We start from the raw sequence: 26,157 nt of genomic DNA on the forward strand, positions 1-26,157 counted from the left end.
GTGTGAGCCTAGTTGGCTGGCCCACAAGGTAGATACATTGGCAATCAGTCAAAGAACTGAAACTATTATTTTGCTATCCCCACTTCCTGACACTTAATTTAGGTATGCCATGCTGCTCAAATGGGGGTTGTAAACCCAATGTGGCTTAACAAAAACAACAATCTTCTTAATCAATATTACAGTGATTAGAATCCTGCAATATACATAACTAAATCGCACATACTTTAAGAGTATTGATGCCGTACAATAAGAATCTGTACAACTTCCTCCTGTGATTTCTACTGGCAGAACTGCAACACTAATTAGCAATTTGTTAGCATTAATTTTGAGCTCTGCATATGTTTTAAGTTAAAATAAACCATAATAAGTTTTAATACCTTAATGTTTTCAAAAGTTTGTTTTACACAGTACAAAATATATAACTCTTCTGAATAACAAAAAACAGCTTCATATAGGTAATTTGAAACTATTTATTAATATTTTGTTGTAACTGTGCTCAACAAAAAAAATAATTCCTCTACAAGCTGATTAAAAAAATATAACAAAAATAATACAAAGTTAAGAGATTTTGTTTCAAGTTAACAAATTATCTGTTATTCTTTGAACTGACTGATCAAAACTGCATCAATGCCAAAAACAAGTCCTTTGGTTGTTTTTGGTGAAATTATTTTACCATTCAAAACACAAGCAATAGAACAGTAATAGTTACAAATATCTGTTTATTTGTAATGAAGCACAGAACCATATAGTGGAATATCTGTGCTGTACCCACCACAAGTATAAAACCCTAGTTTTATGCAGTAAAATCCCTTAGACTTAAGTGTTAAGCTACTGTGGGGCAGGTACCAATAAAATAATAAAAAACATGAAGAGTGTTATACTTAATACAAAATAATAAAAAAAAAAACATGAAGAGTGTTATACTTAATACAAAATAATAAAAAATAAAAAACATGAAGAGTGTTATACTTAATACAAAATAATAAAAAAAAAAAAAACATGAAGAGTGTTATACTTAATACAAAATAATAAAAAAATAAAAAACATGAAGAGTGTTATACTTAATACAAAATAATAAAAAAATAAAAACATGAAGAGTGTTATACTTAATACAAAATAATAATAAAAATAAGATTGGAAAAAATTAGAAAGTAACAAATAATTACTTTGAATAAAACAATAACAAAAGTAAATTCATTGTCACAAGTGAGGATTCTTCTTCTTTTCATAAGCAACACTCTTGATGTAAATTTACTGATTAATCTATGTTATAAAAACACAAATTCTGAAAGGAAGGGTTATGTCAACTTAAAAGAAAATAGCAACATAAATTAGAAACTCTCAAAGTTTCCATCATGTTAACAAAGTCAACTCTTTCTGTATGAAATGGGTCAATTTCACATACCTTGAAAGTGTAAAACTATAAATGTTAGAACTTTGAATTTTTAAGTGTATCTTCAGAAATTTTGGAATTCTTTAAGTAAATATTATAATCTACTGCATACAATTTGTCTGTGAATTCAGGAATACTTTATTGGGGTAGTTACAGCAAAAGATTACTTTCATATTAAGAATAAAAATACTTATTTTTTATTTTACAGTTTTCAAATTTAATTTGCATAACCACTAGAACCTCCTAAATAAATGTTAAAAGTTTTTGGTAAAACTATATATTTTATCTGTTATTTTCTTTAGCATAAAACCAATTATAGTGAATTTATCAATATACAGTCAAATGAAAAGTTGAAAAATATGAAATGAATAACACTTGTTTTATTCTTTTTTGAATACATTATTTTCACCAGATCTTCAATTTAATAATCTTCATAATTTAAACTGTCATTCCTTTTAACATCTATTTTCTTGTAATTTTATTGGTCTATTTCCTGACATTGTTCCATGGGAAAAGCCCATATATCCCCTCACCCTCAAAAGATGAAGTAAATAAACCAATCAAATTGTACATAATTTGTGTTTGCAAGATTGAGTTCCTAAGGCTATACCATTTTATTTTACTTTTGTTACCTACCAAAAGAAGTTTTTAATTTGAACACTGACATTTATTTAAAAATGTACAAAAATAAATAAACAAGAAATTTAGCATTTACTTTAGGCATTTAAGCCTGTTTCATTAACCTTATGTTTTTGTTCCTATGTTGGTTATCCACATCATAACTCAAGTATATTTCATATATGCATTTTAGAACAGAAAAGTATACTAGGCACTAGAACAGAATGTCCAAAACTATAGTATTTAACAAATATACAAAAATCTTAAGTCTCCTAAAAATTACAATATAATCTTTTTATTAGTTACAAGCATGTCCATCATGTTTGTGAACCATATGTAGATAAATGAAATAAAATGTATGAAAATACAGTTAGGACTTCTATAGTGAGTAATATAAATTGACTGATATTACAATAAATCAAGAAGGTAGGAGGTTCAAGTTGATAGTAATTTTGTTTACTTTTGAATATGACTGTAAAATGTTGTGGCACATACACTTTGACCCTGCTGTACACATTATAGTTAATTTCACAAATATCAATTCAAAAACATTATTAACTGAAGAATGTCATCATTTTCACTGATATTTCTTGAACTGAGTTGCTTCTACTTAAAAGGATATTATTAATAGATGCTCCCTAGATAGGTATATTTTCAACTAAAGATAGGTCATATAAAGGTACACTAAACTATAAATTTAGGATTTAATTATTCTGAAACATAGATTCTCAAACTGTGGTAGATGTACTGTTTGTGTTACATGGATCTAATGATGATGGTACATAACACAGTTAATATAAAAAACATCATAAAGTTTGAATTAAGCCCTAGCTGAGCTTTCCACATACATAATTATACAAAAATCTTAAGACTCCTAAAAATTATAATATAATCTTTCTGTTTCTTAAAATGTCATTTATAGATCCACACTCTACCTGCACAGACTCACCAGTATTTTCTTCCCTTCAGACTGAGAAAAAGGATATCACATATTCTTCAGTTGTGTCAGAAAAACAATTACATCCTTCACATTAATGGATAGGTATTAAAACCATGAATTTTTGTTACTGGTTTGTTATCTCTTTTTTTAATTAGGTCTTGGTATGTAATTTTAAAAATTAAACAAAAATGGTACACGTGCCTGACACATTTGTGATCCACTGTTTTAAAATATTAATAGCATGAAAGTATACATTTTGCAACAAAAGAAGGTTGATATTAACTGAATAATTACATTACCATTCCTGTACAAGTGTTTGATAAATACAAACATTATGCTTTTGGAAAAGAAAGTTATTTCGTAAATACCAAGATTGGACTTTCTGGATTGGAACTACAGAGTGATTGTGCTCGTATCTCAAATGTCTTCCAAATAGGATTCAGATCATTCTTTATCACCTGTGAAAAGTTTATTTAAGAAATATCAAACAAAGTTTACAGAAAAAACAAGTCTTTCATATACATAAAATATGAAACATAATAAGTGACTCAAAAATACAAATTCATATTTTTTTTAACTATTAGATGCAGTCCTAGAAACCTCAAACTGGGAAAGACTGGTTACACATCTATGATACATAAATTAAGTTTCTCAACTTGTTTGTACATCAACTTAACTTTATAGTTGCATATTTATTGTTCACATGTGCCAGTAGCAATTCAAACAAATGTAATGAAACATCATAAAGAGACTGTTTCAAGCTAACAGTTCACATTATCGCCCAACATCAGTGCCCGACCTCGCTAATGCTCTTGTGGCTGAATAGGAGCAAGTCCCTACAGCCATGTACCAAAATCTAGAGAAAGCGCTTCCCAGAAGAGTGAAGACTGTTATAGCAGCAAAGGGGGAAGACCAATGGTTTTGGAATAAGAGGTTCAACAAGTACATGTGGGTGTGATGGTCGGATGTCCACATACTTTTGGCCATGTACTTTATATCATCTAAAAATATACAATAAAAGTAACATGTTGACTTACTGCAGTCAAAGGCAAACAGACATGTGTAGAATCCTCACAGAATGAAAACAACATCTGCCTGAGGAAAACACAGCCACATCTTGCAGATAATGTGTGATGAATGTTTTGAAACTTGTCCACATCCAAGCCAAAACAATCTCCTTCAACAGCTTGTAAAAGTGAGCAGCTAAAGACATGGTTAGACGGCATAGTGGGTGCAAAGAAATACTATGCAGATGGTGACATTCCACAGACAAGTCACAATACTGCAGCCATATTAGTTTACAAACCCAACCAGTGAGTGCAATGAGGTACAGACCACAGGACATACAGGAAATTTTTGTAACTAAAAGATGGGAATAGTAACATGAAAGAGGCAGTGCAAGCCACATAACAAAACAGAGAATAAACCAGATAGAGAAGTCCATCCAGAACTGAACAGGAAGGTGTACAGGTGGGAAATAGAAAGTAAAGAAACAGGAGAGAAGACCAAAGCACCTGCCTGAGCAACACATGTCTAGGGAAAGAAGTTCCAATCAAGATAAAGGATAACAGAAAAAGAATGGTAAAGAATGTGGTAAACATCAAGAGCATAAACACTGGAATGATAACAGTCGAAAGGGAAACATGATATAAGAAATAACAGGTTCAAATGGAGAACATAAAGGACAAAATTGAGATCCAATATGGCAAAAGAGATGAGGAAAATGAACAAGAAAAAAAAATGCAACAGTAGGAAAATAACAGGGAAAGGAGAAGCTTTCCAGAAATGGCAGAATGTGCAGGTATTCAATAAGTCAGCCCTGTAACTAGAAATAGTTGACATGGACAAACCCTGATAAAATAACCAAGTAAATCAATGAAAAAGAGAAGGTATCAAAAGAAGGAAGGGGCAGAAACCACAGAGAATAGATCAAAGTCTGAAGGTAGACTACTGTCACTGGTATTCAAACAAAGAGGAAAAACAAATGGAACAGGAAGGAAAAGATGCCACATGAGGAGGTGAAACCCTGAGCTGAGGTAAGGAACAGACAAAAGCCATGCATGAAAATAGAATTTGGTGATACTGGAATGAACTGTGTCTGATTGTAGTAAGAGTAGGAGATGACACTCCAGTAAGGATCAGAGCAAAGTAACTCATGACTAAGCAGGCCAATATGGAGCAACAAGCAGGACATGACAAGAAGCAGTCTAGATAAAGGAAAAGAAGTCTTTAGAGGAGTCTGACCACAAAGTAGACATATATGTGAAGATCACTCCAATCCTATTTGAACATATCTACTCCCAGAGCTGAAGGATATGGAACTGGAGATCAAGAAAAAGGAATTTTGGCATTCAAGTGAGTGGAAAACACATCAATATAAGGTATAAAGAGTCTGAACACAGAGATCTGGATTTGATTTCCCCTTGCTCAGTGAGACACCTGACAACAGTGTAATAATTGGAATAAACCAAACCTCATACATCCTCTAGGGCATAATAGCCCAATGAAATGTCAAAAGTTCCAGGATGCTGAAAATGGAGAGTAGTCTCCTTGACAGACCAAAGAAACATCACTAAAGAGATGAGGTGGTAATGGGATGATCCCAAATATCATGGAAGTTCTACTGATTCAGAAGTGACCATTGAAGGAAATTCACGTGAGCTAGACCCAAGGAAATAAATGCTTCCAAAGAAGTCCACATCCCCAAATCAGAAAAACTCCTTGCACAGCAAGAAAATGAGAGATTAGGGCCACTGAGACTGCTTGCTTCACATCCCTGAGCTGAAGTGGAGAGGGCTGGGCATGATAAAGATGGGAAATGAAGAGAAATACCCAATGGAATAAGATATTGAGTGGAGTTAAGAATGAACTTCTCCAATTGGATCAGAAAACCTCACATGATTAGCTTCCCAAAAAAGTAAACAGACATTACTGACTGATTGTGCATGGGGAAAGGTGAGCAGAAGCCATGAAAAGGAGAGTCCAAAAACCCAACAAGTGACAAGAATGAGCAAAAGAGCATACAACTCAATAAAACACACACAGCCAAAGAAAGACCAAACTGCATCATCAGGGACCAGGAAACACTATCTTCATGAATGAACTGAAGAAAATGGCATAACACTGAAGTATGGAATATGAAAATAGGAATCCATCAGGATCCTGATTTGTTCATCCACAGTTCTGAGGAATAAACCCTAAAGTGAGAGGTAGAACTCTACTGCAGAGATGTCAACTGTTTCAAAAGACTGATTGTAATGATTGTAGACAGAGCCCTTTCACAGTTTTAGTCCTTTTAGATTTGCAAGAAACAAGACAATCTTGTGAACAAGGCCTCTTCTTTTTCATCTTGTGAACGATCACATTGGTGTTTCTATTCCACTTAGAAAATGAGAAATACCCATCTACGCAAGTGCTGATTGGCTGACAAGCACTGATGACATAACTATGGATTCCCCCACGTACCCAGTATGGAGAAGCACCACACTCAAACTATTGGTAGACGTTGGAGATACAAATATTTTTTATTATTTCAAGCACAAACATGATTATCGCAAGTAGCCATTTGGACTATGTCTTTTATTTATTATTAAAATTTATTTGTATCTCACTAGAAATTTTCCTTTCACTCCTTTCAAGCCCTGGGGGATCAATTTATCACTTTATTGTATAGGCCTATATAATATATAATAATTTGTGAGTTGCAAGAAGTCGTAATATTTGTCTGTATGAGAGTATAGTCGTAATGTATACACCAAAATCGTAATTATTACGCTCAAATCGTAATTGTTGGTATCTCTGCTACTGTAAAGTGAGATGGCTCCAGATAAGAGTTAAATTAGGATGGGTCTATGAAAGGTCTCCAATCTCGTTTTCTGAGAGACAACAATTAGACAGGAGTAAAACCTCAGTTGAGTGGATACCACACATTCAACAGCCCCATTATGTAGTAGGTTTTGAACACACTAAGCAAAATGACAGGAAGAGTTAAGATACAGTGAAGGACATCTGGGAAATGGAAAGGAGAGCTGCAGCACTGAAGACAAAGCCCATAAAACTTATGGACCTACCATGAAATGTGTCCAAAAAAAAGACATAAACTAAACCTACCTAAAAAAAATTACTCATTACAAATGAACTAATAAAACTGAAAAATTTGTAGATTCCACATAATACATAAAAATAATGCATTTGCTGAGCTACAAAATTCAACCTAAAACATAAAACAATAAGCAACCCCAAAGTACAAAACCACCAAAGGAATTTAGAAAAGACACATAAATATTAAACTTATAAGTTCACTCAAACACACCAGTAAGACAAAGGACCCAAAAGTAAAACCTACACTGAAGAACATGAAAAAGAAAATGCACCAAATAACAATAATAAAGTGTGACATAAATCTAATCCCCAAGTGGATATGACTAGTAGTAAAGAAAAAAAAACTTACAAACTAGCTAATACAAAGAGTAAAAGGAAGTTTAACTAACAAAACAACTAACTATTAAAAATGGTCAAGATTACAATTACTGAAACAATAACTACTACACAAAATCTGTACACATACTAAAAATTAAGAAAAATAAAGTATAATCAAACACTAAACACAAATTTAAACTACAATAACTTAGACAGTATTATAAAAATCTAGCTTACCAAATGCTGAGCATAGAAGAAGATATATGTAAAAATATATATATTTCTCTACAAGTGGGTTTTCTCATCATCACAGATGAGTATAGAAGACTTATATTATCACGTGAGGAAATTAAATCAATCTACAAAAGCCTACATAAACATATTAAACATGGATATACCTACAGAAAGTGAGGAATACATGCTGAAAAACTTACCACAGATCTCCTGGGAAAAAGAACAATACCTAACACAGAAAATAGCATGTAGGCTCAATAACTGGTAGAAAGTGATGTAGAAAGAAATTTCCACTAAATACTTATGTCCTTCCCCAGAAAAAGAATTGTAACAAAACAGGAAGAAATCATTAACCAAACATAAGACACAAACTAAAATGTGTACGTCCCCAGCAGACATCACTGACCCTAAAAGGTGGGGACTTGTTTCAATTGTCAACAACTGTCATGGGAATTTCATCTTCTGACATAAATCTTGAATTCATATGAACAAAGCAGAATTCAAAAAACAAAAATATTTACAAATAAACAAGTAGAAACAAAGGAAATTAAACACAAGAAGTCAAAACTTGAAGCTGACATAAATTTTGTAGTCACATGGAGAACATGTTAAAACATACATCTACACATGAGAATGTCAATCAAGAAAGTGAAGATTATTCTTGTATAGTAGAGGGAACTAGCTGCACCAATATAGATGACATAGAATGATCAGTGGAGAGTAGTTACATGATCAGCACATGTTCTGAAATGGTGCAAAACTGATGAGGTATAAAAACTGGTGCACTAAATACATACTTCCCTCCAGTCACAAAATTAGCTATTAACGTTTGGTGCTACTTTCTATACGCAAACATTTTTATTACTCATGCCACGAACATTCTGCAAACCCCCTACTGGTATTAAATTATTACAATGCATCTCTTGTGTAAATCATAATATCTCACTTCTCCACCAATAGGAGCATGTGACACCATCTATGTGCCTCTACCAAACTATCACATCAAAGTATAGAAGATAATGGAAGCACTGGAAATGAGTGTGGAAGAAGGGTGGAAAGTATGAACAGAAGAAAGATTGTGGGTAAACAAGGATTAGTATTATGATATAGTGATAGGGTGTGACATACTGCACTCACTAAGTCAACTACATCCAAAACCTCCTCATTGAGTAATGACATCTGCATAAAAGTAGGATGGAGATCAAATCATCCTCACCTCAACCCCAAGAACTGGGGGATTGAAAACCATACTGATTATTGGGTATGACACAGGATTAGCTCTGAAATACTGATCCAGGAATATGACATTAGGTTTTGAGAGCATGTCTACCACAAGCAATCAATTCCTCAGCCATAAAACATGTATGAATCATCCAAATGACAATAACATTCCAGTGAGAAGAGAAAATGAGGAATAGTCAAGAGCAGAATTGGTAAAATCCCATTTACCATCACTGTGACCCACAACATAGGGAGGAAGACAGACAACCCAAAACCTTTGTGAGAATTTATGTTGATTGGTTCACTCTAAATCCAAAAACCAGCCCACAGGATACCAATATTCAAGCAGCAGTACAACAAGAATTCCCAATTGAAGGGGTGAACTGCAATTTAAAATCTCAACTTAAGTGTATGTGTAAACAGTATCAGGAGGCCATGTCATCCAACAAGTTGACAGCTCAACTCCTCTGAATACCACATATTTAAATCAGCAGAACACCACCACCCTATTCCTACATTAACCATCATTTTATGAAAATTATTCAGAGAGTGCATCCATGGTCAACCACCCCAACAACTCAGAACTGGCTAATGGTAAGGAATCCCATACTCCACTAGAAGAAGGGGAGGATGATAATGCATTGAAGAGTCCAGAAGAGCATCATTATCTGAGATAGTGCAATAGGTTATCACAAAACCCTATTTTGAAAAACAAACCATACCAATTTGTTCAATCAAGACATGGTAAGGATAAGCAGCTATTCTCATCTGCTTTACCTATGAAATATGTGGATAGCAGAGTCTGTCGTCAGCACCTGAAGCCTATGTTAACGTGCCTGTTGAATGTTAGATATTAAAAGTGATGACAGTAGCTTCAGAATTCATGTAGTAGTTAAGAGAAGCATTTGAAGTAATCAAACTAAGAATAAGTGCACTAGACTGCTGTCACATTTCCTGAGTAAATTAAATGGAAACTATTTTGATAACTAAGTCAATTTAAAGTACTAATCAAGGTAAAAAAAAACATCCAAGCACTAGCACTGTCAAACAAGTGAAAGTTCAGTAGAGGAGCACAGAGGGATTCACATGTGTCACAAAAGTGTACTATGCTACTACTGGTGCTGCATGTTGATTTACATGAGGGGCATGTTAGAATAATTTGATTCCAATGGGGTAGGAGAGTAGACAGCTTGTAGTATGCATAATAAAAAAGTTTGCATATACAGGATAATACCAAACAAGAATAGCTAATCTTGTGAGAGGAGATAAGTACCTTGTCAGTATTTTTTTAGCAGTGCTTAGAAGGCAGACTAGGATCAGAATAGCTTTGAATATATGTTCTGGAAGAACAATGATTTCTAGTATTTATAATATTACAAAACTGATTTGTACCTGCACATTATATATGTTAAGCTTTATTGTAAAGCTAATTTATCATCTTAAGTGGAGAGGGAACATGTACCAATTTTTGTAGATTTCAAAGATACAATTTAAAAAACAAAAACAATTATCAAATTACTACAACTGTACAAATAAAACCACTATAATTTATGTGTTTTTCAAACTAAATTATGTGTGGATTAGAAAAACTAATTTCTGTTCAGAGCCACAACTTGCTCAACAGACTTCGACAATTCCAGCCAAATTACAAGTTTTCCCTTCAAACCAATTACAAACAACTTCCAGATTTACAGAGCTTGGAATGTGCTCCTTCTTTTGGTTATCGACAGGCATTTAAAACAAGAGTGAACAGAAAAAGGTTTCAAAATAATAAAGCAGTGGGTGTGTTTACCTTTACAGGTTTTCAAAATATACTCTTCAAAAAAAGAAATGCAAAAGGGATATTTTTGCTATTTTACAGAGGAATATATGTAATAACGTTACAAGCTCAGAGTATGTGATGTTACACGTGTTAAGGCACTGACTGTCAGACCAAAATGACAATAAAAGTTGTGCACTTTGAAAACGGAGGAAAACATCGGATTTTTTGCCAAAACACATTCGTGTCCAATAAATTTGTTTGAGAGATCTGCATGTTCTGCAAGTGCAACATGTGCAAAATCCCTATAAAAGTGATGGGTTCTCGGTTTCCATAGCACAGTGTTAAGCCACCGACACGCAATACTGTTACGCCAAAACTGACTGAACCACAACGCAACAACGCCATTGGTCGCTTGGAAGCAGGCAAATCTCAATCAGATGTTGCCAAACCTGTGAATGTCCACCCAAGCACCATCACAAGGCCATGGAATCGTCACCAACAACATGGATCAACTCGTGACCATCCACGATCTGGCAGATCTCATGTGACCACGCCCAAACAAGATCGCTACATCCAGTTATGTCACCTTCGGGATAGGACCACCACTGCGATGTCTACTACCACAACCATACCAGGGCTGCGTTAGGGTTTCTGATCAAACCGTACGCAACCATTTACGAGATTCTTAGGCCCCATGTGCAACCCATCATGGTGAAAGTCAACGACATTTTTCAACATGACAACGCCCGTCCTCACACAGCCCGACTCACCACTGTCTTCTTGAGACACCACAACATCAACATTCTTCCCTGGCCCTCCAGATCATCAGATTTAAACCCCATCGAACATCTTTGGGACGAGTTGGACCGACGTCTGCGACGGCGACAACCTCAACCGCAGACTCTACCTCAGCTTGCAGCAGCTTTGCAGGCTGAATGGACAGCCATTCCACAGGATGTGATTCGTCATCTCATCGCTTCCATGGGCAGGAGATGCCAAGCAGTTATTGATGCTCACGGGGGGAATACTCGTTATTGACGTTGGGTGACGTTAAACTTCACCTAGTGAGCGTGGGCTTCGCCTTTGCAGACTTTGGATGTTCAGCAGTGAATGTGCAAAGTTTCACACATGTCGTACAGAACTACCCGGGAATAAACTTGTTAACAATGTGTCTCATATTTTGCCTTTCTTTTTTTGAAGAGTATATATTAATAACTTAGCAAACCAAAAACATGAATGTTCTTATTTTTTTATAATAGCCTGGCAATGCTTGATGCTTGAGTTTCTAATTCATTAACACTGGACTTTGTATGGAAAACATGATATAATATAAACTGAGCATTAAGACAAGAAGACATGAAATATTTGGTTTTTTTAATATTTTCTTTTTGAACTAAGAAATTAAGACAAATATAATAGTGAATTATAAAATATGTTGTGATGCTAATTATAATGACATACAATGATAATCTATTTAATTAAACTTTGAAAATAGCTCTCTGAAACTTCAAGACATGCACCCTTCTGTCCATTGAAAAAGGGTTAACACCACAGTTAGTTGTATAAAAAGAGATATGAGATGTTTTACATAACTAACAATAAAACTTAAATGTTTAGTCGCAGATGAATAATACTTTAAGCAAGCAAATTTAAAGTACAAATACCAAAAATCATATGAGGCCAAATGAAACACTTTTATAACATGAGAAATATAAATAGTAAATAAACTGTCAAAATATCTGTCATAACTATTAAAAAAAACCTAAATCCATTCTTTTGGATTTAAAACCAAAATAAATTATAGCATTTAACTTTCAAACATACCTCAGTTCGATGCACCAAAAACCAGTTACCATCAACTCCTTGCTTTCGGAATTCAAGAAATGGATCTGATTTACCAAAGAAATCCTAAAAAGAAACTAAGATTAAAATGTAACCATATACATTGAAATATTTTTATATTATCCACATCAAAATTAACAGTAATCAATAACACTACCAACCTGGTCTCTCCCTTGAAATTGTAAAAGTGGTTTGTTTGATTTATTCATTGAAAGTTTATTCGGAAAGAAATTTATTTATTTGTAGTCTTTGTTATCAGTTACTACTTCTTTTAACACCATTGTACTTAAGTTTCACAAATGACACATTATAATTAAAATGCTACTATAGATCCTTCTTATTGAAAACAACTATTGAACTAGTAAAAAAAAGAAATAATATTTGAAAATACTGTTACTGTAATGTAATATGAATCAAACTACCAATAAGTTCATTATACACCACAGAAATCTTGTTATAAGAGAACATCAACACTCATTATTAAGTGACCTGGTAGTAGTTAAAAATATTATTATTTAATATTTCTTTTTTAATGTCAAATATATATAGACAATCGAAATAATGGATGGTATACTGAAAGACATTAGAATTTCTTAATAAATCAGTATTTCACAAAAAAAATTAATATATACATATAAATAACACAGAGAGTTTCCAAAAGTACACATTAAATGAGGTTAATATACCTTATTGTCAAGATGATGAGCTCTGAAAGACAGAATAAGGATATCTTTGTTGTTTGTATCTACTTCTTCTGCCACTACCTATGGAATACAACACTTTATTTGAAAATGTGTCCCATTTAATACACGTGTGTGTATTACTTTAATTCAATTCTAGTCTTTCACGTTTTACTAAATATTACTTGACTTCAGTTCTAGTATTCTAATCAGTATAAATCTAGAAAAAAAATTCCTCTCCAAAGTATTTTGTTTTTTTGAGGAATATATAATCAATCAATGGATAATGACCATGTTACCCTATCAGCTTGGCAAAATACAGTTAAAATTATAAAGAAATACAGACTTTGTTGAGGTTAAACTTCCTGTTTATTTATACAATTTACACTCTTACTTAGATTGTGAATGCTATAAGAATTATATTTCTTTCAAATGATACTGGAAAAATAAAACTAAGTTATTGAAATCTAACTAGCTCCTGATCAAATGCCTTTTTTATAAAAAAGCTGAAACTAAAAACAAACATGCAAGATATTAGCTTTCAATACAAAGCCTACTGCATGTTATTTTCTTATATTTGGAATTTAGAAAAAAAACTCATTCTTAAATTTGAAGCCATCCAGATAAACATGTACATTATGGAGTTTATCAATAAAAAACTTAGTAAATATCATTTTGTTGTAACCTGAAATTACAAAAACCGTCAGGAATGACAGCAGACCTGCATGAAAAAGGCTAAAGTATGCAACAGAGCTGAAAACTATAAGTCAACTTTTAATGGTCAATTGCATGTTCACCAAAATCACCAAGTCTTGACCTAGATGTTAAATTAAATACATATATTTTGATTAAAGCAAATTTTTCAAGCAACCACTAAAGTACTTGTAAAAAGCAGCATTAAATAAGCAGACAGTTAGCATTTTCCTAAACTGAAAATGTATTTCCAATCATACTTACTTCCTCTCACACTTAAAGATATTATTCAACAACCAGGGTTTCATCTTTGCCCACATGAGAATTGGTCTGATCTTTTCTTGTTTGTTCCAGCCTTTTATACTTTATGCCCAACTCAACTGCCCTTGGTAATATGTCTCTTAATACTCTACACCTATGTCAAAATGCCTTCTATCTTCATACTATCATCATTCAGATAATTTTATCAGCTGACACTATCCCAGCCTTTAACACCAGCTCTTAGTAGGAAGAAAAGGCAGGAGAGTATCAGTGGAGGTAAGCATTATTAGAAATACATTTCCAATTTAGGAAAATGTTAACTTCCAAAATATACAAACCATAAATGTACCAAGATGAAAGTGGTAGCCAGGTGGAGGAACCTTACTACGTCAAGAACAACTATACTCTTCATCCTGAACTCAATTCCAGTACCAAGGGTGGAATTGTATGTGAATGATCACCACTATAGACCAGCCCCAAACAGATAGCTGTAGTTCCACTAGTTGGGGTCTTGGTCCCTATATCCCACATTGATGCCTAGGGCAACTGAACTGCAACATTATCTATAAATATACTTTTGGCTGGATCCCAGCCTGTAGCCATAGAATGATGCATTGTGAACCAATGAAATCATAACAAAAAAGTAGGCAATACTAAAGCAGACAAACCTTCTCCTCTCATAAATAAGCCTAAAGTGCAACATCCCAAGCTGGAAATGACTGGATTGTTTATGCCATACTCAACCAAAGGAACAGAACTCATCCAGTTTGGAATTATGAACATTCATCCTCACTCCACAACTGAGTGGGCAAGGAGCCTTCCACTTGCTCCTGGAATTATGGAGAGGACATGGAACAACTGTGCTCAACCAAGATGTGACCACTCTGCATTTGAAATTAAGAGTAGATAATGGACCTCTTTGAATGAACAATATACTGATCTAATATTGAATTACAAAAAAGGGCCATATATACTTAAACTGGATATTTGAGCAACAAATCTGAACTGGTATTATGAGTAGATTGTCACCACTCCTACCAACATCTGGGGAAAACATTCATGGACATCAGTAAGAAACTCTCCAACTATGCCCTCTTCTCCAAGAGTGGAAAAATTCACTCTGACAATCTTGAAGAAAAGCCTCTATCCACAATGATTGGAAAGTGGATGTGGTAAGAATTCTTTAGCTCCATTAGTCATGTTATAGAGTCCTAAGGAACAATGCTCTGGAAACAGTGCAATACATGAATCAAGTTCCCTAAATTTTGAGAAGTAAACTGAATTCGATTTATTTGATTCAATGATCAGCTGGAACAAGCAGGATTCCCTTTAGCTTTACTCATAATAGTCTAAGCATAGTAAGGTAATACCATCTGGTGAGCTTCTAGATGGTCTTATGAAATACCAACTAATTTCTACAAAACCTGTTGCAACTTGTTTTAATTATAGTGAAGCAATGGTTGTTAGTGCAGAACTGATTTGATAAAAGCACTCCAGTTTGGGCAACACTCAACACAGAATGAGATCCTGTGAAAACAAGGCAAGAGACCCTGAAAGGTAGAAATAAAAATACCCATCCCTCTGTATAATCTAGCAAAAATAGTTAATATAGCTACAGGAGGTAGTCAAAAACCCTCAGATGAAGTGATTGTCAGATCATACAAATAATGTGAGATAAAGGTATTGGGGAGGTCCACATACCAATCCACACAGTAACCTCCAACAAGCAATTCAACTGGGCTGCAGAAGACTTAGAATAGAGAAATCTGGTTAGATGTAATGCATATATGATATCTTAGCATTGAAAAGAACCCAGAATAAAGTACTGTCTAATATCTGTAAAGGTATAAACGTAAGCAAAAAACCTCCAAGACCCCCACTAAATAGGACCAATATTGAAATCTGATTGAACATAAAGAATGAGGAGATGAATTGGAAAAAAGGACTGAACCCCTTTCCTATCTGACAGTGTTGGGTAAGAAGAACTGGACTGAGGATGTAGATGTAGAAAGAATGAGAAAGTGGACTGTGGACAAATAGTACAAATCACTCAAACCAGTGATATTAGTAGGTCAGCAGCCATGAAAAATAAACCTATAGGAAAAGGGAATACATGGCATATAAGAGACAGGGGTTGAGAAAGAAGACTTAACCTGAACCTATCTGTTATGTAACAGGAATAGTCATTTGGGAACAACTACCCAAAACATGAAGAATATGGAGAGTACAGGGGACTCAGAAATATGTTGTTGTGACAATTCAATGGTTGTCGATAAGGCCACCATAAACAATGACAATTGTGGAATGTGCAAAAACTTCTGTCAAAGAGCCAAGTCAACAAAATGGGTTATGATTGACACCACTGACTGAAAAAGGTTCAACTTCCTCCCAATACAACATTTTCAATAAGCATGTTCTCACCTTTCAGAAAAAGTGACTTTTGGACTAAGCAGAAACTGAACCAGATACATATCAATCTTAGAAATTAAACTTCAATGCCACGTGAAAAACAGCATAACCTCTATGCCAGAAAATAGAGCTTCTGGATAGTCAGGTGTACCATGTCTGATATTGACTGCCTTTGCAGAAAGGGTCTAAAAAGTAGACTGGGCACATTGGAAAGAATTGCATAAGCAGAAACTACTGCCAATCTGGTTTGATCACCAGGATCTAACAAATAGTTGGAACAAATCATATTCCATATCCTGAGGAACACAAAGTGGCTCATTTTACATGAATCAGCATTTTAGCTAGTCTACACTGTAAACAGACAAATCAAGCACTTGCACAGGTGCCAGCTATGAAAGTGTGTATACACAAACACATTATACATTTTACAAAAAAACATTCTACATACAGTAAAAAAGTTTGTCTGATTGAGGAAAGCAGCTTAAATAATATACTCTCTATAACACTTAAATGTTACATGCAATCAGCTTTAGTTAAATGTAACATTTCAGTGTTGTAGAGATTCTTACATTTTATACTAAAAGAGATATGTAAGAGTAACTCTGTAACAGAATAATAATATGTTTTTGTCTTACAGAATATAATACAGAGTAAAATGTAATGATCAGATACTGACTTTAGCAAGTTATTTTTCTGAGTTCAATATTTTTTAAGTTGATGCCCAATAAATAACAAATATAGTAATTTTACAAGTACACAAAAATCAAATTCAAAGTTTCCAACAATCTTTTACATTTATACTGCTGTTTTCATGTTCATTTATATAACAAATATTAACTTTATAAACGAATTTGTAACCAAATTCACTTTTATTTTACTATACAAACAAAATTCATATACATATGATTATGCTACTCAAAAATCTACATACCTATGAAGTGTACATATATTATGACTCAAATAAACAACTTTTTATGTTACATTTTTCACCTATGAAGTTGTGTGGTTTGTCTTCCAATGACATCTTTCTTTTCCACAAAAAAATGTTTTTTTATGAAAAACTAGTTCAGTAAAATGCATATAAACAATCCATGGTTCAAGTTAACTTCATATACTTACTGTTATAGTACTTTTTCCTAAGTGATGTCCAGATCTTGAATTCAGTGGTCTAGTGAAAGGGCTACCTGCTACAACCTAACCAAATATTGGAAACATATCTTATAGCACCATCATTCACATAAGTTTCATATATACAAAACTATACATCGTGTTGATAACAAGGCACATATTCAAGTTCTTGACATGTTCTTGTAATATCCAAACATACAGCAAGTTTAACATATGGACAAATTAAGGAATGAGTAGAATAAAAAAAAAAAAAAGTTTCACAACCTAAATGACAATATTTACAAATAAACTGTGTTCAAATGAACAGTAAACATCTCCTCTTACAAACTTAGATATAAACATTTAACTAATAAACAGATGAATTTCCAAACACAATTTTTTTGTCATTTGTATGTCATTACACAATGATGAAAAATTTAGATTTTCTTTGTTGTATGTTACTGTTTAACCAATTTTTTTAACTATATTATCAACAAATACATAAAAAGTTTATTTCTCCTGCATTTCATTCTTAATGCAAAAGTACCTGTACATGTATAAGCTTTGTATTAATTAAGTGAACTTAGAAATATTATAGTTATTCCATACATAAAACTTAGCAATTACGGGACAAGTACTACTTTTTACATATATATTTTTCTCTACAAGTGGATTTTCTCAACATCACTGAAATACTACTTTTTAGTTATGAATCTAAAACATCCTGAATACAGAAACAGACAAGTTCATTTGTAAAAGTTAGGAGACTAGATACAAAAATCACTGCCACTTTTAAAACCAGTATAAAATAATACATGGAATTTCAAACAATTAATCCTGACTCAAACACAATTCCTCTATTATAACCTGCTAAGGTATATCAAAGCTTGTGCACTAACCTACTGAATAACTTCCATTTTAGTATACGATTTCCATTTTTAATACAGAAAAAAAAAATCCAAGCACTACTTTAATTATTCATAATGTAATCACAACATTCTATAGCAATTGTAGTTTTACATTTCATCAAATAAAATACTGAAAAGAAGACACCACATGATGAAAAACACTAGTGCCATAAGTAACCTAAATACATAAATAAAATCTCACCTGACCTAAAGTGCAATCCATTGCACCCAAAAAATCATCATCACTGAGTGTTGGTGTACTGTTATCAATATCATATACTTCAAACCTCAAATTCTGAACTTCTTCAAAAAAATAATCTATCTGAATAGCCTTTCCAAAATCAGGATTTAAACTATTCTTTACATTTTCTGTGCGACTGTGCTGAGAAGAAAACCAGAGAATTTAAATTATCAGATACTTTAAAAATGTATAAATAAACAGTGGATATACAAAACTAATACTATAACTATGAACTGCTTTAATATAATTACGTACATATATAACGTGACCAAGTAGTTCTGATAGACAAGTTCACTTATTTTTTATTTAATCCTATGAAGGCTATTCATGTTTTGACAAGCAGTATTAACTTTTGTAAACAATATAGTAATAATTACATTAATATATTAAAATACACTTAAGAGGATTACAAAATTTATTAATAGTCATTATTATATAATTTGACCTTATTTAAAAAATTGAAACCCTGAACTTTAACTTCCAGAGAAAGTGAATATAACAACTGAATAAAGTTTTTAGCAACTAAGTATAGCCAAGAAAATGTAACACAAGATAAACCACTGCAAACAGAAAATATTGCAATCTCAAGTTTTGATGTTTGTTTGTTAAATTTCATGCAAAGCTATTCAAAAGCTAATTGAAACAGTTATCCCTAATTGTCATGGAATAAAACTGTTGTAACTTTGAAACAAATATAATACAATTATAGTTTCAAGAATGAAACTATAAAAGTACTTCCAGATATGTTGTTTGTTTCTAAGTCTTCTAAAAATTACACTGAACCCCAGTGTTCTTCTCTGTAAAACTACACCTAATAATTTTCTCATGAAATCATAAATTACTTATACCCCTTTTCTGTTCACTTTACATTGACATAAACTGTTTATAATCAACTCTGTCAGATGGTACTTAAACTTTGTCTGTAGTTACTTTAAAATAAATTGTAATTAATTGCTGTTCCCACCCTTTAACAACTTCACAGCAAGTGATAAGAACAGAGAACTATAATACCAAGTATTCAGACAGAGAAAGAAAACAACAAGAGAAAAAACATTTTCATTAATTATATTCTCAAGCAAATAAAAACTTGTGCATTGGAATGGGCAGAATAATGTTTAAAAATAGCTAAAAGTGTATTATTTACAGGTAAGACTCCTCAGAGCTGTGCACAACCACAAGTTTGGGCATTTAGTACATTTTTCTTTGAGAATTACATAATGTTAAAAAATGACAAAATAATCAATTATTAAACTATTTTTGAGTAAACAATTATGAAATGTAATTTAAATTTATTATGTTTTTACTTAAATTTTGAAAACTGATATGCAGATGTGATTTCAACATCTGAAAGGTGCTGACTGGTCATGACAGATAAGAATGCATTATCTCGCACTGTAAAACTGTTCTACCTCAATCATTCTTCCACCATGTTGTATTAACACCACTGCCATAGGATCTGACTTTGACAACACATCCATGTCACGAAGATGATGACACCTGATAAAAAGTTCCACCTTACTGGAACACTGTACTGTTGAAGGGCCACCACCTGTGGCATAACTACTGCTTTGATAACTCAACATTTTAATAGAAGTTTATAACTGTATATATTTATATCTGAAAAGTAAAAGTAATAATTTTTCAAGATTTCATTGCTAAACTATACAAAAGATACAAAAACAATATTTGGTCTATGATAAAATGCACACATTCATTTACCATATTTACATATTTTACTTTTTCTTGGTTATCTAACAATATTAAAAACATCACATTATAAAACATGTCAAAGCTAAAGTAAACCAGAATTTCAAATAAACTCATATCTCCAAATTTAATATATCAGTGATTCAAAAATTTGAAAAATACTGATATATAGGTAACCACACACCAAAAACAATTGTAAAGAATTTATCTTGTCATATATTGGATACAGGGATTTTAAGTGGTTTTTAAATACAAACGAAATTATGAGAACACACTCATTAAACTCTCTAAGACTGTATCAGCTAAGTTTATTTCTTTTATGAAACCATTTCCCGATATCATGTATGTTTTTGTTGCAACCCTCATTTCTTTGAAATGCTGAACACACAACTATAACCCTATTTAACAATAATTTTCTATGCAATTTTGTTTCACAATACAGCATTGTTTTCAAACACAAAATAAACTGATGGTGTGCATCTTCAAATACATATAATTAAAACTTAAGAAACATTTGCCTTTTTTAAGTAATATTCTTTCTTTACATCTATACAAGTGGACAGACAATAATAATGTTCTGAGCATCAAATGCACATGTGCTTACTTTTAGAATGCCTTTGGTTGAAATCTTTCTTTTTTTCACTGTTGTGTTGCTTATGATCTCACAAGATTTATTCAGTTTTGTCTATTATGCCCAGTTTAGATAATGTATACTTAGTTTTTATATCAAAAAAAAGAAAACATTTTCTGTAACTTATTAATATTTTTCTTCATACTAATGTTTAAATATTTGGCATGCAAAGTATCCTAAAATTCACTATCACTTTCAGACACTATATTATAAGAAACAAAAGCTCAAAATAATTTACGTGAAATTATACCGCTGCAAAAATTATTAGGTAACTGAACAGTATAAAGGAACAACTGAAAGGATATATTATGAAGTGATGACAAATGTTCGAACTGACTGAGATTTAAGCTAATAAACAGAGAAACAGACATGATGTGTGATTCAAAACAAAAACAACTTCATTAAACCAAAGACACAAAACACATTGCACATACTTATCAGGACACAAAAAGGTCACCCTTCACTAGACTCATGAACTGAATAATAGATTTTCATCCCTCAAGAGATCCTCTCTAGTACCATTTATACCTGGTATTTCTTACTTAATGTAAAATGTTAGATTTACCTTATGAAACAAGTACTACTCAAGTTACTGGACATTCTCATTCAGGTGAGCCTATAATCTAGAGAAATTATGTCACATCGGTAAAGGCACTGCCATTATCTAAATTCCTGCACAACATGCAGCAAGAAATATTCCTTGTGAGTGAAACAAGTATTACCTCTAGAAAACAAGGAAAGAAAAAGGCCAGTTGGAATGAAGTCAACTTTACAATTAGTTTTCTGAATCATTTGTTAATATAATTTAAATGAGCATTTCTGTGTTAAAGTAAGAAATGATAAAATACATGGTATGCCTGCATATCACACTACATCATTTTGGATTTTAAACAACAATTTAGAAGGATTTAACACTCAACAACCAACACATATAGAAAATTCTGTTTTAAGTAAACATACACATAATAAAGGAAATGTACTAAAACATTAGCATTGTTTCACAACTTTCTTGTCAATGTTAAACTAATACAAACAGAAAATAATCTACCATGTCCTTATGAGAATAACTGAAAGTAATTTTTACATATGGTATACCCATATTATATAAATTTATCATGAATTTTCACCTCATTTTAATATAGTATTATTCCAAACTTCTGTATATGTGTAGTTTTCATGTGAAACATCATAAAGAAATTTATTCAGTTGATTTTTCATCCAGTTGCCTTTGTTTCTTTGTAATTTATTAGAGATAACACCTGTTCAACCAAAGAATGGAATGATTATAATATTCTATGTTATGTTAGAATGAAGAGACCCGCATCCTCCAAAGGTAAACCATACGATATTTCAAATATTTAGCTTCCCACATGTTTCAGTGAGATACACTAACAATGAAACAATTGACATACACATACTAATAATATGATATTATAGAATTAAGTATATACTACAACGATCTCTTAGTTGTTTCTCTCTCATTCACAATCAGGCACTATATTTCATAAGTGAAGATTAATTTTTTTTAAATGGTATTTGTTTCCTAAAGTTTAATCTATAATGTTAATTAATTCTTAAAAAACATATTTATAAGAATTTTACAGTTTGAAGAGATAACCGTAAAGGAAATGTGTTATCATTTGTTCCGAACATGTGAAATACAGAAATGTGTGTCTATATTTGAACACAGATTCTTTCAATGTGTTTTTAAAACTTGTACCTCAACTCTTTCTCAAACTCAGTCAAACCTAGAAAAATTTCATAATACATAACTTGTTCCATCTCCTGTTATTCTATAAATCTATCCCATAACTCTAACAGACGTCAGTTTCACCCAAAAATACCATACATCTACTTAAATAAATATATTTGACTGGTTCAGATTGCTAAGAAATTTACTCTATAACTTCAACTGGTACTTGTACTCATAATAGTGCTAGAAGTATGAAGTTGCTGGTTTATGCAAAGAGGCCTGAAAAACTCAAGACACAAACAGTGGTATAAGTTGGTCCCCACAATCCGTTATTTGGGAAGTGAAGGTAAATGAAACTACAGTTAAAGGGATATAAATGTAAGAAGCTTAATTACTTTTTAGTGAGGGGTCATCTTTTATAGTTAAACCACTGTCACTCAGCTTTTCTTGTTTCATCTTAATTGGTTTGGTTTGAATTTCGCACAAAGCTACACAAGGGCTATCTGCACTAGCCGTCCCTAATTTAGCAGTGTAAGACTAGAGGAAAAACAGCTAATCATCACCACCCACTGCCAACTCTTGGGCTACTCTTTTTACCAAAGCATAGTGGGATTGACCATCACATTGTAATGCCCCCATGGCTAAAAGGGCCAACACGTTTGGTGTGACAGGGATTCAAACCTAGGATGCTCAGATTACGAGTAGAGTGCCTTGACCACCTGGCCATGCTGGGCTGTTCATCTTAATATACATGACATAAAATAAAGATATTAGCTTGAAAAATAAGTGAAAGGCAGAATATTAATTATTCTGTTTCCAGTGTGAAATGTGAAGCTAAATTAAAACTATACAGCTTCTACCTTTAACTAAGTTTAAGGTCAGTATCAATTACATGTTATGTTAGCAATTATGCCTAATCCTGATTGTGAAAATCATATTGATGATTCCAATCAAACTGAAAGTAATTTTAAAATTTTAGCAAAAGCTGCTTCAAAATTGGTGGTAAGGGATATTTTTACACTGTTTTAATATGTAATCTACATGTGTATACAGGGCTTTGTTTTTCTTAGTTATGAAATTCTTATCCATTATGTTGTGTACTTTATGCTTCTTATAAGGTCAATTAGCAGCCTATAAACAATTATTTTTGATACATAGCAGTCAAAATTAAAATATTAGGTTTATAAATAATGGGCCTAGTAGTTGTTATTATTACAATATTACTTTGAGAACAATTATCTCACACAAATGTTTAGTTTTATATAACAATACACTTAGTTTTTAATTGAATTCACTCTTCAAAAAACAATTTCCATATTTTATGTTGATGTTTAGCCCCGATATTTTGTTTCCTGTGCGTCAAAGTCTAACAAAAACTTGTCAAATGACCCCGAGTGGATCAATGATATAGTTTTAATAGCAAGTATATGTAGCATTTACAAGCGAGTGGATTATAACCACGTGTATAAATGCCAGAATATGCGTGTGTGTGTGTGTGTGTGTGTATGTGTGTGAATACACATCCTGGCATTCATATATATATATATATACACACATACTTCATTTCAAAATTAACATGATCACCCTCAAGTGAACTGCTATTGTTTTCCATCGTTATACTGCATGAACAGTGATTTGGTGCTACATAGAGGATTTTTGCAATTAATTAAAATGTTAACGGCGTAAGATGAGAACCCTTCGAAACTTAGATATGGCGTTCCGCCTAAAAATTTAAAGTACAGTCAACGCCCTTACCACTTGTGCACAAATATAACATTAATGTACATTTACTTAAAATATTACAAATTTCAATATTTGAACATATTTTACTGTAACTTAAAGGTTAAGATAATGTTTTGATTACCATGTTCCAAATCAATACAACTTACTATAGCACGATACTATTGGTTAATATACTTGTAGCCTAATAATTCACGAAGTAAATAAATAAAACTTTGCCAGAGGACGCCTAACATTACGATCAAAAAGTTCATAAAAGCAGGTCTAAAATACTTGAACGTTCTAAACTTGATATCAAAAATACATTAATCCAGACAAATATTTCGAAGTTAAACATTAGATATAAATACTTTAATGTCAGAAAAGCATGCAGGTTAAGCAAGTCTTGATACAATATGATAAAAACCCTTTAACACGGGCGCTTTCGAAAGGTGTACCTTTCTTCTTCCGAGGCAAACTGAGGATACTAATTGTCAATCAATTAGCGAAAAGTGAATCACTGAAGTTTGTTTTAAACTTCGCGCAAAGCTACACAAGGGCTAGCTGCGCTAGCCGTCCCTAACTTAGTAGTGTAAGACTAGATGGAAGGCAGCTAGTCACCAACACCCACCGCCAACTCTTGGGCTACTCTTTTACCAGCGAATAGTGGGATTGACCATAACATTTCCGCCACGGCTGAAAGGGCTAATCCCTGAAGTAGTAATAAGATGTTTACAGTTGTTAGAGTGCTGGTCAGTCAGTTTAGTTCAATGAAGTATTTGAACCTGTATGATTTACTGCATATATTAAATTACTCCATCGATTAGCTGTAAAATTGAACAAAGAAGTTAATTTTATGTTAGTCATGGTAACATTAGCGATGTATTTCTTTTTCAACAACATTTGTGAACTTAGTCCTACAAGTTACAATACTGTACAAATATGTAGAAACTTTAGGGAAGAAATTAACTAATATATTATCATTAAGTTAACTGAACATTGAATTATTTGAGTCAAATAATTTAAAATAATCCACCTAACAAAATAACAACGTTATAACAATATTATGCATAGTTTCGCTAGATTTACTTTACGATTATAAGTATTTTTTCTTCAAGTTATATCTTTTACAGTGAGGAAGAGTATGTTTTCAAACAGGTAAAACTTCTCCTTCACTTGAGAATTATCGCACCAACGATCGAAACATTCTACCTGTTTAAAAATTCTCTTTCCTACTATAAAAGCTATAAAAATGTTGTACCTTTAAAAAATATACGTTTTCTTTGCCGCAACTTATGAAAAAATCACACATAGGTCTATAGTACTGTCAAGAAAGTAATTAAGATAAAATTATTAGTGTATTTGAAATTATATATTCCTAATAATCCATTCGGTCTCTGATATGAACATAACATCTTTGTAAAATCAGTAATAGAATATTTAAAATTTAATGAGCAATTATGTTACTGTTGACATTTTAAAAAAATCAATTTCTGTATGTACCCAAAACAATGTTGCTAGTTGTTACGCATGTCTACACAAACAGGTCATATTTGTATTCTCGAGTAGAAACGTACCTTATCTGTAGATGTTAATCTGCTGTAGAAAGAGCGAAACTCGTCTGTCTGTCACCCTGATATCTTAGCCATTACGGTACCAATCGATATGCAACTTTCACG

At 32.5% G+C, this 26,157-nt stretch overlaps 1 protein-coding gene across 4 annotated transcripts in view; it reads right to left on the reverse strand.

The window, feature by feature from the left end:
* Positions 1 to 24,952, reverse strand: part of LOC143237623 (copine-3-like) — a 41,556-nt gene extending 16,604 nt beyond the window's left edge. Inside the window, exons 1-7 of one of the 4 annotated variants that reach the window (XM_076477084.1) lie at positions 24,937 to 24,952; positions 20,138 to 20,345; positions 18,690 to 18,869; positions 17,592 to 17,666; positions 13,116 to 13,193; positions 12,412 to 12,495; positions 3,320 to 3,409 (exon numbers count right to left, since the gene is read on the reverse strand). In XM_076477084.1, the coding sequence (XP_076333199.1) occupies positions 3,320 to 3,409; positions 12,412 to 12,495; positions 13,116 to 13,193; positions 17,592 to 17,666; positions 18,690 to 18,869; positions 20,138 to 20,311 (681 nt within the window). In that variant the 5' untranslated portion in view covers positions 20,312 to 20,345; positions 24,937 to 24,952. Of the gene's footprint in view, positions 1 to 3,319; positions 3,410 to 12,411; positions 12,496 to 13,115; positions 13,194 to 17,591; positions 17,667 to 18,689; positions 18,870 to 20,137; positions 20,346 to 21,039; positions 21,160 to 24,623; positions 24,769 to 24,936 lie in introns of those variants that run through there. The other 3 variants (XM_076477082.1, XM_076477081.1, XM_076477083.1) reach the window with 3 other exon arrangements.
* Positions 24,953 to 26,157: the final 1,205 nt, after the last annotated feature.

The sequence above is a fragment of the Tachypleus tridentatus genome, chromosome 13, assembly GCF_004210375.1.
Source record: "Tachypleus tridentatus isolate NWPU-2018 chromosome 13, ASM421037v1, whole genome shotgun sequence".
NCBI classification, from domain to species: Eukaryota; Metazoa; Arthropoda; class Merostomata; order Xiphosura; family Limulidae; genus Tachypleus; species Tachypleus tridentatus.